Here is a 19,487-nt window from a genome sequence, read left to right as displayed (position 1 = left end):
TGGTCCCTCAAACACACGCCGAGCCGTGATCACGCCTCATGAATATTAATTAGATTCATCTTACGTTCATTCTGAATATTAATAAGCCAGTCTTTCGATAAGTGGTCATATCTTGTTAATTATGTTTATTGCAAACCATAGGCATACAGTTTAATTTAGTTGGATTTTACTTTTATTAGACGACTTTTTTTGTTATTTTAATTCCTCTTCTTTTTTATGTAGGCCCTGCTACTTTATGCAGATCACTGCACAGCGAGTCGTGGGTGAAAGATTTTGAGTGAAAACTAAATTAAATAACGCACAATAAACATTATTGCCATCTTTTATGGTAATTGTTTGTGCTGTTTGGAGCTTTACAATCACCATCCCCTTCTCATGAAGGTGAGTAAAAATGACCTTATTTATTTATTTCTCTTGTAAAGCACTTTCATTTACAGGTGCATCTCAGTAAATTAGAATGTCGTGGAAAAATTAATTTCAATAATTCAACTCAAATTGTGAAACTCGTGTATTAAATAAATTCAGTGCACACAGACTGCAGTAGTTTAAGTGTTTGGTTCTTTTAATTTTGACGATTGTCTCACATTTAACAAAAACCCACCAATTCACTATTTCAACAAATTAGAATATGGTGACATGTCAATTGTGGAAGATTTTTAGTAGTAAGGTTTTAATTAATCAAGTATATAATCAATGTGAATCTAGCCATTTTTGCTTTAAGTTATTATTCTATTAAAATCTAATAGAAAGTTGCCTACGCCCTGGAATGTACCAAACTGATAAGAAACACAGGGTCAGATATACATTGAGGGCCTGCGTAAATCAAGCAGAGGGCCTCTCCTCTAGGGATGTATGAAATGTGTAGACTAAAGATAAAGTTGTTGACTATGTGGAACCGCCCCATATAGTGTATATAAGGAAAAACCAAATAGCATACGAGAGATCTCCTTATAACGAGCTCTCGGCTTTGTTTTGCTTAAAATAAAGTCTTTTCTTCTGAGAGAAAAAATCCCTGACTGAGTTCGATTCTTGAGAGAACGGGCAAAATACACCACACAATCAGCTAATCAACTCAAAACACCTGCAAAGGTTTCCTGAGCCTTCAAAATGTTCTCTCAGTTTGGTCCACTAGGCTACACAATAATGGGGAAGACAGACAGTTATCTAGAACACAATCATTGACACCCTTCACAAGTAGGGTAAGCCACAAACATTCATTGCCAAAGAAGCTGGCTGTTCACAGAGTGCTGTATCCAAGTATGTTAACAGAAAGTTGAGTGGAAGGAAAAAGTGTGGAAGAAAACAATGCACAACCAACCGAGAGAACCCCAGACTTATGAGGATTGTCAAGCAAAATCGATTCAAGAATTTGAGTGAACTTCACAAGGAATGGACTGATGCTGGGGTCAAGGCATCAAAAGCCACCACACACAGACATGTCAAGAAATTTGACTACAGTTGTCGTATTCTACTTGTTAAGCCACTCCTGAGGCATCTTACCTCGGCTAAGAATAAGAAGAAGAAGAAGAACTGGACTGTTGCCCAGTGGTCCAAAGTCCTCTTGTCAAATGAGAGCAAGTTAAGTTTTTTATATCATTTGGAAACCAAGGTCCTAGAGCCTGGAGGCAGGGTGGAGAAGCTCATAGCCCAAGCTGCTTGAAGTCCAGTGTTAAGTTTCCACAGTCTGTGATGATTTGGGGTGCAATGTCATCTGCTGGTGTTGGTCCATTATGTTTTTTGAAAACCAAAGTCACTTCGTGCTTCCTTCTGCTGACCAGCTTTTTGAAGATGCTGATTTTATTTTCCAGCAGAATTTGGCACCTGCCCACACTGTCAAAAGCACCAAAAGTTGGTTAAATGAGCATGGTGTCGGTGTGCTTGACTGGCCAGCAAACTCACTGGACCTGAACCCCAGAGAGAATCTATGAGGTATTGTCAAGAGGAAGATGAGAAAACAAGAGACCAAACAATGCAGATGAGCTGAAGGCCACTGTCAAAGAAACCTGGGCTTCAGACCACCTCAGCAGTTCCACAAACTGATCACCTCCATGCCACACTGAACTGAGGCTGTACTTAAAGCAAAAGGAGCCCCTAACAAGTATTGAGTACATGTACAGTAAATTAACATACTTTCCAGAAGGCCAACAGTTTACTAAAAATGCTTTTTAATTGGTCTTATGAAGTATTCTAATTTGTAGAAATAGTGAATTGGTGCCAATAGTGAATGATGTGAGCCAAAATCATCACAATTAAAAGAACCAAAGACTTAAATTACTTCAGTCTGTGTGCACTGAATTTATTTAATACACAAGTTTCACAATTTGAGAATTTTACAATTACTGAAATAAATGAACTTTTCCATGACATTCAAATTTATTGAGATGCACTTTATTTATTTATTTATCTAGGCCTGTTTATTTATTTATTCATTCATTCATGCATTCGTTCGTTCATTCATAAAATTTTTAAGCCATATTTATATACTTAAAATATGTTGTTCTTGCAACACAGAAATTAAAATATCAGATATATAGAAAATCTGAAAATATCAGAATAATGTAAGTCTTCTTACAAAAGCTAATTCAGTTTATGTGTCTTCTTCATCAGAAAAGAGCAACAGCATAACTTCCAATACAAGATCATGGTTTTGTATTATTTGAAAAAGTATCATGTGAGTTTTTTATTATTATTATTCAGCATTGATTACGAACAGATATCAAAACTGACATTTCTGAGCTGTCAAATAGAGACCATGTGAGATTCTGCGAAATGCACATTCAAAGAGAGAAAGACTCAGAGGGGTGGAGGAAAACATCAGGGTGGAGTTTGTCTTCAGATGGTGTTTGAATGAAAACGCAAGTTTCTACACATTCAAGAGAAACAGAGACGGAGAGCTGGACTGCAGCGTCCTCCTACAGACATCTGAACAGAAGCTCACACTGACTCAACATAAGCCACAGTAAGTGCTTTTACTCTATTTGAACATGCATTTGGTCTGGCCTATGGAGCGTGTGAATCAGCTGAATCTCGGGCTGAAGGAAACCTCTTTAGGTCAGATGTTGAGTGTGTGTTGTGGTGGCAGCGCTGTGTGTGAGCGAGAACTGCTCTGGTGTTAAGTTTCATTCTTACTGCTTTTGTTACTTTGAATTCTCATATCAGTCTGACATGTCGTGGACCTGTCAAATGTGTGCTTTTGGTCTTACTGCAATAAAAAAAGAAGAAGAATTGCATTATCTGAGTACAATTGTATTGCTCAGTAGTTTGTCACTTTATCTAAGATTTCATATAATCATCAACTTTGTCTCAGATGCCTGTGAAACTCCTTAGGAGAATAAAATATACAAATAAAACAACTGGCGACAAACGGTACAATAAAAGCATAGAGCCATAAAATGAATGCAAATGAGCTAATGTTTTTTGTTTTTGATTGCAAATGTTGGAAAATATGCATTTGTTTTCATTCTCATTTGTGTTTTGCTGGAAATGTATCTAAGATGCAGATGATTTTGTTTCTTCAAAGTATATATGGTGAAATTTAGCATTGCGTCACTCGCCCACCAATGGATCCTTGGCAGTGAATGGGTGCCGTCAGAATGAGAGTCCAAACAGCTGATTTAAACAAAAAAAGATGCATGTTTGTTAGAAACAAATCCAACTACAAAATGTTGCTTCTAGCCAAGTATAAAACCATAATCAATAATAATGCTTCCTTCAGTCGAATAGTAATCTCATACTTGGAATTAGGAGAGAAATATGCACACATCAAGCAATGCAGGCAAAACACTATTTTGGTGCATTTTGATGTGAGTGTAAAAATATTGAACTGAAGGAAGCTTGTAAGCCAGAAGCAATGGTTTAACGTTAGAAATGTCTTTATGAAGGATTTATTTTAAACTGACATGCATATGTTTGCTTTACATGACATTAACTGATGGACTGGTATGGTGTGGATTATTGTGATGTTTTTATCAGTTTTTTGGATTCTCATTCTGACGGCACCCATTCACTGCAGAGAATCCATTGATGAGCAAGTGATGCAACGCTATCGCCCAAACGTAATTTTTCAGAATATTTTTTTTATTTTTGGTGAACTATTCCATTAAATCAAGTAGCAACCAGAACTCAACTGCATAGGGAATACAGAACGTTTTATCTTGCATTGATGATCATGTTGATCATTTTCTTGCTATTAACAGGTGTAATCTCCACTTGGATTGATTATGCCATCAAAAACAAACACAACAACAGCAAAGGAGAACATCACTGAACAAGCTGAGGAGAAGAAAGTGGATGTGAGACACAACCATCATGTTAAAGATCAATGTGTTTCTGACTTTCATGGATGGAAGGAAACCATAGACCAGACATCATTACCCAGAAACCTCAGATTTGCATATCACAATCAGGTACATACATGAATAGATGCATAGTGGCACGATATTTTATTTGGACACCTAAATCACACTTAAATTGTGTGTGTTATAGTTAATCAAAACAATTTGTTGCTTAAAATAAAATAAATGTTAAATACATTTAGTCAAAATTTCTCATTTACATTTAATTTAAATATAAATATTGTGTATAGTGTGTGTGTGTGTGTGTGTGTGTATATATATATATATATATATATATATATATATATATATATATATATATATATATATATATATATATCAAAAACACTAAACTAAATTACTAAAACTAGTAAATAGTATCATAATTATACTAAATTAACACATAAGATTAATGTGTGAACCTGAGGTACATCCACTAAAAATAAATTCATTAAAAGTTACACTTATATGCTCATGCACAAAATTACTTCATATTTCAAAGTGTTCACAATGCAATTTTTGCATATAAAGAGGCTCTTTGTTGTCTTTTTTTTCCTAATGGTGTGCCATCAGAAGGTGCTGGGTGTTTTCACCACAGGGGTCATTCCTGCAGGGACCCACTTCGGCCCGCTGCTCGGAGAACATCTTCACCCTGAACATTTGCCTGCAAACATCCACGGAAAACACATCTGGATGGTATGTCAGCAGATGTGAGAAAGATAAGAAGCATGTGTGTGAGAAAGAGAGAGATCGAAAACCATTTTGAGTCATTGGGGTTCATATTTACCAGTCATGCTTCAGGGGTGTGTATGCTCGTTTTGGGTTTCTCTGACGCACTGCTCCTCGCTTACATGTGCCAGTAAAGCAACACACTCGTGTCTCACACACTGACTCAGCAAGGAAGTGGCTGACAGGCACACACACACACAGACAAAGAGAGAGCATGTTTCCAGAAAACCTTAATAGATCATTCTGATGAATTTGCAGTACCACTGAATTTCACACATCACATTCAGTCAATATTTCTGACGTATACGTTCATTTTCTCAGGGTTAGAAATTTGTGGGGGGAAAATGGCCTCAAAATTCTAACATATAAAAAATGTATAAAACACTCTAAATTCATACTGAAATATTACAGATGTCTTATACAAGCAAAAAAAGGTGTATAAAATAGTAAATATTAAATAAATAATTATTTAGACTGAGAACTTACACTTCAATTTAAAAGTTTAAAGTCTGTAGGTCTTTTTTATATTAATAAATATATAAATAAATAATGTAATATTATGAAAATTAAATAATAAATGTATAATGTTATGAAATATTTATATCTTAAATAAATGCTCTACTTTTGAACTTTACATTCCACAAAGTATCCTGATTTACACAAAATAACTATTTACAACACTGACAATAATCATGTTTCTTGAGCAGCCTTGATGCTGATGCTGAAAATTCAGCTTTGATCACAGAAATAAATTACATTTTAACACATATTTAAAAAGACAGTTATTTTAAATTCCATTAATATTTCACAATTTTACTGGTTTTACTGTATTTTTGATCAAATGAATGCAGCCTCAGTGAGCATAAGATATGACCTGAAACGTTTGAACAGTAGTGACACATAGTATGTTTTAAAGGCCTATACTAAATTATGCACTCATAAATGTAAAAAAAGAAAAGAAAAAAAAAGAAAAAATCTAGAGGAGTAAATATTGCTTTAAATGGAAATGAATTTGCTCTCTCTGCATGACCACATCAAACGCAAAGCATGCAAGTGCTATCTCTTAAGTTCAATATTAGACTGGAGGAACTAAACTGAAAAAAGAAAGAGAGAAATAGAAACAGGTGCTGTAAGGTCAAACAGTCGATCTGTTCAAACGGCAGCTAAAAGACTGAATCAACAACTAAACCACACCAACTCTCACTTTCACACAGTCGCTCGCGCAAACAGATGTGCACTTTCAATCTGAGAACAAAACACTAATCTCATGCGGTTTCATTTCCTAAACCCGTCAGGATGCTTATTAGTGCTTGCTAAGCAAACTATTGCCATTGCTCATACTGACACTGACGGATGATTAAAACAAGGTGGAAAAAAGTGTCATTTTTAATCTTCTGGTTGTGTTTTTATTCTCTTACAAAGATCTTCTCAGACGGGCGATTGCATCACTTCTTGTCTTGTGAGGATGAGAGAGGCAGCAACTGGATGCGCTGTGTAAATTATGCCCCGTCTCCTTGGCAACAGAATCTTTCCGCATTCCAAATTGGAATGCAGATTTACTTCTATGCCATGAAGGTTCTAATGCCGGGGGAGGAGCTACTGGTGGGGCGGAGCCTAAACCCTGAACAGCCAATGAGCACCAGCCTCAGAACTGCCTACCTAAAACAGCCACTTCCTACACACTGTGAGTGACGACCCGACCACATTAAAAAGGCAAAATAAATTGTATTAGTTATATATTTTGCTGTTTCATGGGATTTCAGCTTCTAGGCTTCAAATTAACTCCATTTACTTAATTTGACACTTTTCATTGCCTTTTGCAGCCATGAAAATAGTTCAGTTTTGGTTTTTAATGGCAAGGTGGTTATATTCCGTTTAGTTTCTTTATCAAGTTAATTCAGAAACATGATTGGAACATTTTGTTTGTTAAATTCAAGTTTTAGTTTTTTTAAATGCCAAGCAAGCAAGTTGAGCATATTAGCATTCTCAAATAAACACTTAAACACGTCTACTTTTATTTGTGCACACTCACAATATCAACAAAACGTTGTGCTTTTGTAAAATAAACAAAACAAACATAGTAACTTTCTGCAGTCTCGATCTTGAGCAGGAACGCTTCACTAAAACTGAAGCAAAACTCAGCAAATACTTGCATCACAGACACAAATATATTTATAGAATGCTATAAATTACTATTTTAAAACTAAATAATTTGTATCAAAAATGATAATAGACTATGTAATCCATAAAGATGCATTTCTGTCTAAAGGCGCTTCCAATGACAAGATAGCGAGTCAGAATCGTCAACTTAATACTATTTTTTACTCTATTTTTATTTGTTTGTTTGTTTTGGGGCGACTATGCCAAGATTTGTTTTTGCATGCAGTACAAATAGCCCACAGCTGTATTTTAGTGTCAGGGTGAAAATAACTAACTAAAATAAGATTGACATCATAATATTTTAAGAATAAAGTCAAAATTACAACAATAAAATGTTATACTGCGTGAATTTAATGTGAAAATTATACCTATACTCCACCAAAAAAAAAAGTCTGTGGCATCAAACCTGTCGGTCTTCACATTTAATATTAAAACAGCAGTAAAACGTAGGCTTATTGATGTTTTGAAACTCTAATTGATTGATTTAATGAGACATTTGTTTCTATTAAATTGTTCCGATATTTTTTCAATATGCTTTCAAATATTTATTCATGTTAATTTTGTGCTGCAAATATTAAAGAGGAAAATATCATTGATTCACATGCCACTTGAACTGAAGCAAATATCTTATCTCACATTCTAAAACACATTTATTGCTTGTATTTGATCTTAAATATGAAACTTTGTGTTATAACAAAAGTAACAAAGCACAAAGCACAAAGCTTTTTGCGATTATTTGGTGGCTTTTGCTTACGGGCCGGGGCTGACGTGCTACGCTACAACATATCTGAATTTTCCTCCTGCAATGAGTCAGACATCTCCACTTCAGTAGCACTTACATAAATTACAGTTTATAGTCTTGTTCATGTCTATATCCTGGAGGTTTTTACAGAAAGGTTTGTTCATATATATTTCACCAGGTTTTGAACATTTTATTCCTGAAAACATGGTGATTTTTTTTTTCTGGCTGCTGACATTTTTTTCTGATTCCTGGAGTGATAAAAACAGAAATAAAAAAATTCCAACCTTTAACTCTAATATTTAGACAAAATGAAACAAAAATTTTGAACCAGACACATTTCTGTAAACGTATACAAATTAGTGCATATTTAATAGATGTATCACTCAGTTACTTTTTTACCCTATTCAGCTAGGACTAGGTCATCTTGCCTTAAAGATTTTTCTTCTATTTTAACAATTCACTCAAATGTTCTCTGAATATTTTGTGTGTTTTCCTGCTTCAGCTCATTCTCAGCATAAAGATCAAGTGAGGAGGAGAAAGCGAGGTCACACGGTCACTGAAATCCTGGATCTGGATCGCCGGACTGATCATCACACAGAAGCTCTTCCCAACAAACCGTTTAACTCCATCACACAAAAGAAATATGGGGAAAAGGTGACCAGAGACCTGCAGAATCCAAAATTACCACCGTTTTTAATGACTAATGCCATCTCTGAGGTCTCTTTAAACTTGAAAATGGCATCTAGTGTAGGGAAGCATGTATACACCTCTGCTATCCCACAGTCCTCTGTGCCAATGTATATATGGCCTGTTATTCAATACATGCCGTCACATCAGCCAGTGGGTTTGGGCCGAACAACGCCACACATGTCCTATAATATTCCACCAATCCACATGTATCCATCTCTCTTGCATCCAACATCCAATAAGAATCATCTGTCATTAGCGTTGACCAGTAGAGGTGACTCCATAATTAAAGTGACAGACTCTGTAAAGAGAGAAACGAATCGGAAAGGCTCTACAAACCAACCGCCAGCCCTCACTAAAGCAACCGGTCCGTCTCCGACTGAAGTGTCCAGTGCTGATGACATCACAGCCCAGAGAGACTCAGCTGAGATGGGCGTGGCTTCCTCGGGTGTCTCCGCCTCCGCCAGTCACAGCACAGAGTCTCAGGATGGCCAAAAGCGACAGATTGTAGGTTACAAGTCTTTACCGTATCCATTACAGAGACAGAATGGAAAGATCCAGTATAAGTGTAACGTGTGCGGAAAGAACTTCAGTCAACTGTCCAATCTGAAGGTACATGGGTTATTATCTTTTATGGATCTGATTTATTAATTGCAGTTTTAGTTTTTCAGTGAAGAATGTCAGAGATGATGATATGTAAGGATTTTTTTTTTATTAAAACTGGTCGAAAATGATATATCAGGGTTATTATATTAAAATATTAACTAAAAGTAAAACCTTAAAAATAAATAAATAAACATTTTCTGAAATAAAATATAAAAAAAAAATCTAACAATTATTTTTTTGTTTTTTATTTCAGCTTATTGCCAAGGCATCAGTCCTTGTTTCATTTCAGTTAGTTTAGAAAATAACTAAAACGGAAATAATATATATTTTTTAAATCTACTAAAAATAACAAATGAACAACAAAATTTTTAAACTGTAACCAAATTTAAAGTGGAAAATATACTAAAAAGAATAAAAAATATTAAAGAACTATATAGTATATCAATTAAAAATAAAAATGTTTTTCAAAGACGTCTTGTGGCTCAAGGTTGCTGGCAAAAAGCTGCTTCAAATATATTTTAAAATATAATTTAGTCCTGTGAATATTCAGCATCATAACTCCAGTCTTCAGTGTCACATGATCTATCAGAAATAATTCTGATATTCAGATTTGTTGCTAAAAAATTTTTTTATGTTCATTTATTTATTTATTTTTCACTAAATCTCTCGGTTCTCGGCTTTCTGTTCTTCAGGTGCACCTGAGGGTTCACAGCGGTGAGAAACCATACAAGTGCAATATCTGCAGGAGGAACTTTTCCCAGCTGGCTCACCTTCAAAAGCACATCCAGGTTCATACAGGAGAGAAACCACATGAATGCCAGGTAAGAGCAGAGCACACAGAGGAACATCTCAAAGCTGTCTAGCAGAGTCAGTGGAGATCTCATATGTCATCTCGTGTGCAGGTGTGTAACAGGCGCTTCAGCAGCTGCAGTAACCTGAAGACTCACCAGCGGCTGCACTCGGGCGAATCCAAAGGTTTGATCTGAGTGAAGGTGCAGCGAAGCTTGAGGCTGCCATGGAGGCGGAGTCTATCAAGAAGATGTGTCAGGTGTTCTGGCCGGGTGCAGCTCCACCTGTTGTCCAGCAGGGAGCAACACAAGCCCAAACAGTAGTGACACCTGATTCATCCAGCTCTCCTTCTCCAGAGATTTCCATTAGACAGAAAGAAGGAGATCAGTAAATTGTTGATTGAGATTGAGATTTAATTAAATTAGCACTTTTATTCAGCAAGGATGCATTCAATTGATCTAAAACTAACAGTAAATACATTTATAATGTAACATTATATATGTTCAAATAAATGCTGTTCGTTTGAACTTTCTATTTTTTTAGAATAAAAAAAAATAAAAAGTTTCCACAAAAATTTGACTTCTGAAGGATCATGTGACACTGAAGACTGGAGTAACGATGAAAAAAATACATTTTACAAGATATTCAAATAGATAAGTTATTTTAAATTGCAATAATATTTCACAATGTTGCTGTTTTTATTGTATTTCTGATCAAATAAATGCCTCGGTGAGCTTAAAGACTTAAAACGCTTACTGAGCCAAAACTTTTGAATGATAGTGTGTGTGAATGAACAGCATCTAAATGCACAGTGCTTAATGTTATATAATGTTGTCATTTGTTTTATTTGTTATTAAAAAACTACTGACATGTTATATATTTTTAAGGAGAGATTAGGGCAAGTAGTCACACTGGGTTTTATTTTAGTTTTTATCCAAAATCATAATTTTTGTGTAATATCATTTTTGTATAATAACAATGGAGCACAGTAGATCCAAGCAAACAAGCATTCAGACAAGAGTCCGCTGCTGAAGTTAGATTTTAGTGTTTTCATAAATGCCAAAGCAGCAGAAAGCTGCCATGTGTTTTAGAAGTTATAAATTGCACATAATTTATAAATGCATTTTCTGTTGCCTAAAAGATTGGTTTAACAATTTTGTCTCAATGCTTTTTCCATTTGTGCTATTTCATGAATTTTTGTTTAATTATTCTTGCAGTTTATCAGAATTTTTTGCTATTTAAACAACCATTAAATAAACTATAAAAATGTAAATACACGAGTGGCGTTTTTTTTAACAGTAGGTGTGTGCGTGTGTGTGTGTGTGTGTGTGTGTGTGTGTGAGAGAGAGATAGAGAGGCGTCCAGCTGATATCGCATTTCTCTTGTGTCGTCCAACAACGCAGCATTTGTTTGTAAACATCCGGGTCACAATAAAACACACACACACACACATAGGTAAGCTTACATACAATTTAACATAATTACAGAAATCTAATGAAACAAATCTATCCATTTATATAATAACATACCATTTTTATTAGCGGATGCGCATTACTGTCTCTTTAAAAAATCCAGAAGCATGACGTCAGATATTTTGACAGGACGACAGAGAAACCGAGAAACCGGATCCGCCGCTGACAACAACAACAAACACAAAGATGTCTCGCGGAGCGCCGAGCCCCGGTCGGTGAGATGCCAGTAACGGAGTGGAGAGGATGCGGCGCGTGCTCGAGCTGCTGGCGCGTGCTGCTGCTCGCTGCGTCCGCGCTCGTGCTGCTGGCTGAGAGAGCGGCGCGTGAGTGACCTTATACCGCATCACAGGTGCATCTGATGCACCCCATTTATCACAGTAGTACGACCGGTACCGTGTTTATACCACGATATTTACACGGTTCTCCAAATAATAACATAGTACTATTATTGTAGATCCATAATATGTCCAAAACATGATATCACAACGGTGTAAAATGATGTAACCAATGGTACCTATTCAAACACATGGTAAAACCATGGTACATTTCGATAGACTTTTAATATGACTGCGTTTCAAATGATACCGTTAATTACCTCTGCTTTACTTGATGCAGCTGTGGCTTGCCACATAATACTTATTAGTTCCAGGGTATTAGATTTTTTTTTGTATAATATATACATATATATATATAAACATGGCTAAATTTAGACATATGCATGGCTAATTATAAAATATAAGCCAGAATATTATTAATGTTTTTAAATATTATATTTTATATAAATGTTATTTTTATATTATTATCATTATTGGTATGGTAGTAGTAGTAGAAATAGTAGTATTTTTAATCTGGAAAATATTTACAATTGAAATCTTTTATTACAGTATTATTGCATAGATGTAGATGTATAAAACTGAACAGAAACATTTTCAATTTAATTAAGTTTTATTTTGAAATGCGCTTCTCAAAACCAGTTCCCAAGCAGCTTTAGGAATGTAGGGATCCAGCTTTTCTGTCAGAAATGAAAGATTACCGAATTGTTTTGATCATATCAGATTTGAACCTGGATTTACTGTGATATAATCTCATCACATTTCACTGCTCTTTTATGTTGAATATTGTAGAGATAATCTGATACAGAACAAAGCATATTGAAGTGCACAGATGGAGGTGTATGACGGTCACACATGTTCTCTATTGTTCATCAGTGGTCTGCTGTGTGGGCTTTTATCTGTGGAAGGAGGAGCTGTGTTTGGCCGGACTGACCTTTGCCCTCTTGTTGCCGGGGTCACTGGTGCAGGTGTTGAGTTTCAGGTGGTACAGGGCCGACGGAGACAAACGGACATGCCACAATTTCATCATACACACACTTCACCTGGGCATCTTCAAAAGGTACAATGTATGTGTGTGTGTGCATAATGAAATAATTCCTTCAGAAATCACAAATCTGTTTATTTACTTCAGAGGTTTACAAACTTTTTTGTCAGTCAAGTCCTTTAGATGTAAAATATATCTATCCCCTGAGAACTGAAGTTATTATTCTAATAATTTAATGGAACATTTGCATGCTCGCCCCTGATGTTGGTTAATGGTCACATGACATGCAAGTAAAAATTTGTTGTTTTCATCAGCTCATGAATCCCCAGTAGTTCCCTCACAAACTGTGTCTCCTGAGTTTCATTGTAATGTGTGTGTGTGTGTGTTGTGTGTCAGGTTTTGGGATTGCAGTGTGTGTGAATGGACGGCTCAGGGCTCGTCACAGTCACATGCGCAGGAGGTGATGCAGCATGCAGATGTGTCTGCTCTGCGTCTGCTGGAGGTTTTGCTGATGACTCTACCGCAGACACTCCTGCAGACGTACGCTCTCACTGCTACTGACTATGGCCTCTCATCTCCAGGTCAGTCTTGAGATAGAAAGATGTTCTGAAAACCATCATTGTCTATGTAATTCTGTTAGGTGATGCTACATTTATACTGCAGTTAAAAACGGTGCACTCTCCCTGTGTGTGTTTTTGCAGTTGCTCTGTGTGGTGTCGTGTGTTTGCTCTCGCTGTCCTGGGCGCTGGTGCTCTACAGCCGAGCCTGTTGTTTGATCCGTCCTGGGCATTTACAGATGCCGCCAGCAGCTCTCCTGTGTCAGCTGCTGTGGAGGATGGGCATGTTAGCCGCCCGCTTCACCAGCCTCGCCCTGTTCACCCGCACCTTCGGCTGCTGGGTCATCGGGGTCCTGGGTGAGTCCAAGCCACATCAGCTGTATAGATGTGCATGCCCAGCTTTTGTTTGTAAATTGCCAATAACGTGAAAAAGAAATTAATACTTTTATTTAGCAATGACAATAACAAGTTATGTATGATTTCATGTTACAATAAAGAAAATTGCACCATAAAATAAAAAAAATCCCCCTAATAATACTGAAAAAAATCAAATTGACTATTTTTTGCATTATTGTTTGCAATAATATTTTTTAAATAAATAATACTTCAATTGTACAAGGGTGCATTAATTTTAACTAAAAATACCATAAAGATATTTATAATCTTACAAATGATTTCATTTCAGATGAATGCCCTTCTTTTGAATTTTCTATAAATCAAAGAATCTTAAATTTTTTTTTTTTTTTTACAAAAATATGAAGCAGTACATCTGTTTTCAGCACTGATAATAATAAGATTTTTTTCTTGAGCACCAAACTTTGCCATCACATGAGTACATTACATTTCAAAATATATTAAAATAAAAAAAACTGTTATTTTGAATTGTAATAAGCTATAATCAAAATAAATACAATTGCACCAAATTATAAAATTAAAAATTTGCACAAAAAGGCAATAAAATCAAGTATTTCTTTGCATTGTGTGATTAGTTACAATTAAGTGCAATCTCCCCCAAATGTACTGTATAGCCTGTGCACAGCTTCTATAGCATCATGTTAGTTGCCACACACAATAATATTATGACGTTATCTCTCAGTTTGTATAATACGTCTGTGCGTACAATTTGTATCCAGTTTGTGCATCTCATTTTCTCCCAGCGTCTCATTGGTTGATGGCTGCGCTGTGGTTGGTCTCGCAGCAGACTGACATATATGTGGGTCAGTGGTCATGGCGCGTGTTTAACTTCATTCTGGGAGGCGTGCATGTGTTTCTGTTTCTCAACGTGAAGGATGGCCCATCCCGCTTCCGGATGCTGGGATTCTACACGGTACAAACACACACAATCCTAATGAGAGCATGAGACATATTTGTAGTGTTTGTAGAATATCTGTGCTTACAATGTTTTGATTTAGTGTCATTTATTGTCATGGTCTGTTTACACCATTAAAAACACTTTGTCATACTCTTATATAGTCAATATCACTTTTAACGATTTTTTAAAGAATATTAATATGCACAATTGATATTAGAATATGGATTTAAAGGAATAGTTCTTGCAAAATATGGTGGAGTTATTACATTAAGCAATAGAGTGAAAGCTGTATTGTTTCTGTGCTGTGTAGGTGATGCTGCTGGAAAATGCTACACTGCTATTGGCTGCATCTGACATCTTGACTGATGCATCATGGGATAGCCTGACCGTCCCTACTGCTGTGCTCTGCAGCTTTCTGCTCGGTGAGAGTTTGTGTGTGAGTGCATGAGGTGTCAAATTATGAAAAATAATAAAGACAGCCATTCAAAAAGAGTGTATTTTTATTATTTTTATGTCTGTTTTCATTGTTAATTAGCACAGAAATTAAATATGTTTGGGGAAAATACTTTTATTTAATAGAAAACGGGGGATGTATTTAACATGGTAAATCTTTATGTGTGTAAAATACCTGGTATGACACAAAAGTAAAAAAAAAAGAAGCTATTTTATATTAATATATTGGTATGATCCTTCAGAAATCATTCTAACATGCTGATTTGCTGCTCAAAAACATTTCTTGTTATTATGAATGTTTTGCTGCATAATATTTATATGGAAACCATAATACTTTTTTTCTTCTTCTTTGAAGAATAGAAAGTTCAAAGAACTGCATTTATTTGAAATAGAAGTCATAGAATAATCATTTGTAACATTATAAATATCTCGTTGAATTTATATTGATAAAAATACAAAATAAATCATCTTTATCTTTAAATCTTAAAAAAATTCAAATCAAAGTGATACATTTCTAATCACGTGCAGTTCTTAACTGCCATCATCTAGTAACATTTGCATTTGATCTCTTTCAGCTAAATTAAATGAATTGCTCTCTATCTCTCAGGTTTGACGTCCCTGATGTTGTACTATCGTTTCCTGCATCCCAAGTCCACTGAAATCTCTCTGGGTTTACGTCAGCGTGCACACATGGGTCGAGAGTGTCTTCGGCAGGGAGATTCGTCCTTCTCTCTGGGGGACAAAAGTCTTCCACCGGCCCCTCTTCCAGTCCTCTTCCCGTCTTCTCATCCTTCCCTCTCCCTCTCTGGGATCCCCGGCTCTCTTCTGGAGCATCCTGGGAGCTGCGGCGTCAAGCCGGACGGGGAGTGTCGCCACCATCACTGGCTGCTCATCCGCCTCGCTCTGAAAACCGGCGACCCGGTTAAGATCAACGGGGCGTATGGGGCGGGTGGCGTGTCTGGGATACTGGTGGTGGATCAAAAGGGAGAGATCATGGAGGACAGGTGTGTGTCCACTTCGGAAAGCCGGGATGAGGATGATACGATGGCACCGCTGTCCGACTGCAGGGAGGAGTTTGAGAGTGTGAGTGAAGCCAGAGAGGAAGAAGATGCTGAAGACAGCCTCGAAATGGAGAGCCCGTTAGAGTCGCTCACATCCGAGTGCAAGCGGAGCTCGCCCGAGGGAAAGTCTGTTTTTGGGGACAGCCCTGAGCCCAATTATTGCCCCACCGAATCCAGCTCCACTTTATACTTCAGCGCCGACCCACAATCGCCCAGCAGCTCCAGTAACCCACGTCTGGACCGCGAGACGCCCTTCGGTTTCGGTTCTGGAACCGGGCTGGAAACTCTAGACGAGTTGAGCCCTATTTCCACAGACGGCGGGCTCCACAGGGATCACACCAGGGGGCTTCTGGGCCGAGCGGGACCCTGCTACACCTCTGCACCCGGACTGAGCGGGCAAGGGTTTCCAGAGACGCACCTCAGAGGCCCCCGCAGGCAAGTGGTTCTGTCCCGCAGGGGTCCGGAAGAGGACGGTGGCTTTTAACAGCATATGAACTGCAGCTTAAAGTGGCGTTCACACCGGTTTCCAGCATGAAAGTTGTTGCAGTGTAGGGAATGTTAACCTCCGTCAATGGCAAATACCAATGAGGGTGAAGATGACCCAGATGAAGCAAGATGGAGAAGCAGTTAATTTTGTGTAATTTGTCTTTGCCCACATTCAGGGATGTAATTTAAAAAATGATTTGTGGAAAACTTTATCAGAAATGAGTTTCATTCATGCAAAAATACTCATTCATCTTGTTCATGATGTGATGCAATTTCATCAATACTACATCTCTTCCAGAATGTGAATTTTTAGATGCAGGAAAACACATTACATATAATACACACACATGCAGACACACTACTGTACTGAAGTTTGTTGTTGATTTTGTGGGGTTAGATTTTTTTATAAAAGAAGTCTCTCCTGCTCACCAAGAATGAATTTATTTGATCAAAAATAAAGTAAGAACAGTAAAATTTTGAAATATTATTACAGTTTAAAATAGCTCTTTTCTATTTGAATATATTTTGAAATTTGATTTATTTTCTGTGATGCAAAGCTGAATTTTCAGCATCACTCCTCCAGCTTAAGTGTCACATGATCTTCAGAAATCATTCTAGTATGATTATTTGCTGCTCAAGAAACATTTCAGATTATCAACTGTGAAAAACAGCTCAGTTTTGCTGCTTCTTTTTTTCATGGAAACTGTCATACACTTTTATTTTAAAGTATTTTTTGTTGAATAGAAAGTTAAATAACAGCATTTACATAAAAAAAATAGGAATCTTCTGTAAGATTATTATTATGTCTTTACTGTTACTTTTGATCAGTTTAATGTGTTCTTGTTGAATAACACTATACTTAATACTAACTCCAAAATCATAACAACTCCAAACTTTGATATGTATATAAACACACATATAAATAGTAGTTTTACAGCCTGCATAAAACCGCTCATTGACTGTCAGTGTAAACGGGGCATTAATTAATGAAATACAAGCAGCTGAAACTTGAACCCAGATGTGATATTTAAGACAATAGAATTGAGTTAAATATTTAAACATATACTGTCTAAAGGAACAAAACCTTTTTTTTTATTATTATTATTGTGGTGTTCTCTTTTTAGTTCTTTTTCTGTTTATGTTCAGAATGGAACAGTGCACTGTCTACTTTTTAATAAGTATGTGAAGTAGTATGAAGTGAGCAATGATAAATAAGTTACAGTATCACATGACCTCATCACATTGCGTGTTAAATTAAACAAGCGGCATCTAGTTATCATCTGAAAAAAAATAACAATGGTTATTTTATAGTTTTAATCCATGGTTGCCAGTACAAACAAATTAGTCAAAGATGAGATAAAAAAAAGTAATGTATTTCATGCATGTAGAAAATTAGCCTACTTTGTACTGTATAATCTACTGCATATATGGAAGTAAGCCATTCTGAACATGAACACGATAAAAATCCACATGCTGTTGGTTTGAACCGAAAGCACAATCTTCCTGTGAGCTGTAAGTCGTATCCTCTCAGACTGTGATGTAAATCACTCTAATGAAGGGCTGTGGTCTGGGTTATCATTCTTTGGCATACAGTGCCTGATACAGACAAAAAAATAGACACAAAACTCACCTTAGAACATGATTGGACTCTCCATATGTAGATTACCATATAGTTAATAAGGGTTTTGTACTGGCAGATGCCATCTCCTTGCATAATAATATTTGCTCTCTGATCTTTTCTGCCGGTACTTCAGTCTTTTGTATCTTGGATATTTCTCACTTTGTCCTATCCATAAATCTTTGCTTTTGCCTTTCAAAGGATAGGTCAGGTTTGTTTTTAGTTTTTTTCATATTTTTATATTTTTTAAGTTACAAAAATGTATATTAACCCTACGGTAATGATTTCATTTGGGGAATTTAAAGTGTAACAATTGCACCCTAATCTTAATGTGTTGTATTTAATTTAAATTAATTTAATTTAAATTATTTTTTATTTCATTTAAATGTAAGTTATATATATATATATATATATATTTTTTTTTTTTTTTTTTTTTTTGAATTATGCATTCATTTGTTCATGAATCTATCAAATATTTATAAAGCTGATTCATGGTTTGAGCTCGTCTTTAAAATTTTCACTAAAAAATAAAAAATAATATAAATTCAAGAAAATATTAATAAAGATATATTTGATGCATTTGCTTTGGACAGGAGCTTAAGAGTCATAATATGTTTCAGGGGTATTTTAGTGGTTCTTCACTGTTTGAAGTGCTTACATATGTGTGGTTTCCATTGTTTTACATGAAAGCATTTTGAGAGTGTGTACTATCTAATAATTGTTATTATTTGCATGCACTATTCTGACAGATGTTTGTGCTCAAACAGTAGTTCAGGGTTGTGTCCTCTAACAGGTCAATATTTGCAATAATTTCAATGCAAATTCTGCCATAAGATTATCAAGTTTTGCAGATACTGTGAATGAACGTTTGTTTGGTTTTCCTGGATGTGGATTGTTTGCTCTTCTGGTGAATTCCATTTACTCATTAAATTAATTTCACAGGAATTATGAACTTGTTTTAATATGTCTCTCATGTATGGCTCCACTTGTGAAATATCATCAATCTCATTTTTATCTCTGCTGTGCACAGAAAAAAATTGCCATCATAAATAAAATTGCAGGAAATTGCTGAATATATCAAATGCATAGTGGAAACTATAAGTAATAGAATGAAGTGTCAAATTAAACAGCAAAAGGAAGGAACTGAATTAAATATAATCATGA

The 19,487-nt window shown here is 35.9% G+C and overlaps 2 protein-coding genes across 3 annotated transcripts; both read left to right on the top strand.

Annotated features, from left to right (window-relative positions):
* Positions 1-4,322: 4,322 nt before the first annotated feature.
* On the top strand, positions 4,323-10,517 carry LOC113037890 (PR domain zinc finger protein 1-like; the record flags this gene model as incomplete). The annotated part of the gene is made up of 6 exons (XM_026195218.1): positions 4,323-4,406; positions 4,908-5,030; positions 6,486-6,747; positions 8,468-9,264; positions 9,951-10,079; positions 10,161-10,517. Coding segments are annotated over 6 exons (1,479 nt in total), but the record flags the coding sequence as incomplete, so codon positions are not given.
* Positions 10,518-11,706: 1,189 nt separating this feature from the next.
* xkr5a (XK related 5a) lies at positions 11,707-17,035 on the top strand. 2 transcript variants are annotated; one of them, XM_026290566.1, is made up of 7 exons: positions 11,707-11,842; positions 12,728-12,911; positions 13,233-13,417; positions 13,538-13,750; positions 14,551-14,720; positions 15,016-15,127; positions 15,766-17,035. In XM_026290566.1, exons 1-7 carry the CDS (start codon positions 11,740-11,742, stop codon positions 16,701-16,703), a joined length of 1,905 nt encoding a protein of 634 aa, XP_026146351.1. In that variant the 5' UTR covers positions 11,707-11,739; the 3' UTR covers positions 16,704-17,035. The 2 variants fall into 2 exon arrangements, with proteins under 2 accessions (XP_026146351.1, XP_026146352.1); XM_026290567.1 differs by having other exon boundaries at positions 11,791-11,868.
* Positions 17,036-19,487: the final 2,452 nt, after the last annotated feature.

The sequence above is a fragment of the Carassius auratus genome, chromosome 20, assembly GCF_003368295.1.
Source record: "Carassius auratus strain Wakin chromosome 20, ASM336829v1, whole genome shotgun sequence".
Lineage (NCBI taxonomy): Eukaryota > Metazoa > Chordata > Actinopteri > Cypriniformes > Cyprinidae > Carassius > Carassius auratus.
This window is presented reverse-complemented; position numbering and strand designations above follow the sequence as displayed.

Coding starts and splice junctions, on each gene's coding strand:
- xkr5a (XM_026290566.1), top strand. CDS start 11,740: ATGCCAGTAACGGAGTGGAGAGGATGCGGCGCGTGCTCGAGCTGCTGG. Junction 12,912..13,232: donor CACCTGGGCATCTTCAAAAG/GTACAATGTATG, acceptor GTTGTGTGTCAG/GTTTTGGGATTGCAGTGTGT. Junction 13,418..13,537: donor CTATGGCCTCTCATCTCCAG/GTCAGTCTTGAG, acceptor GTGTTTTTGCAG/TTGCTCTGTGTGGTGTCGTG.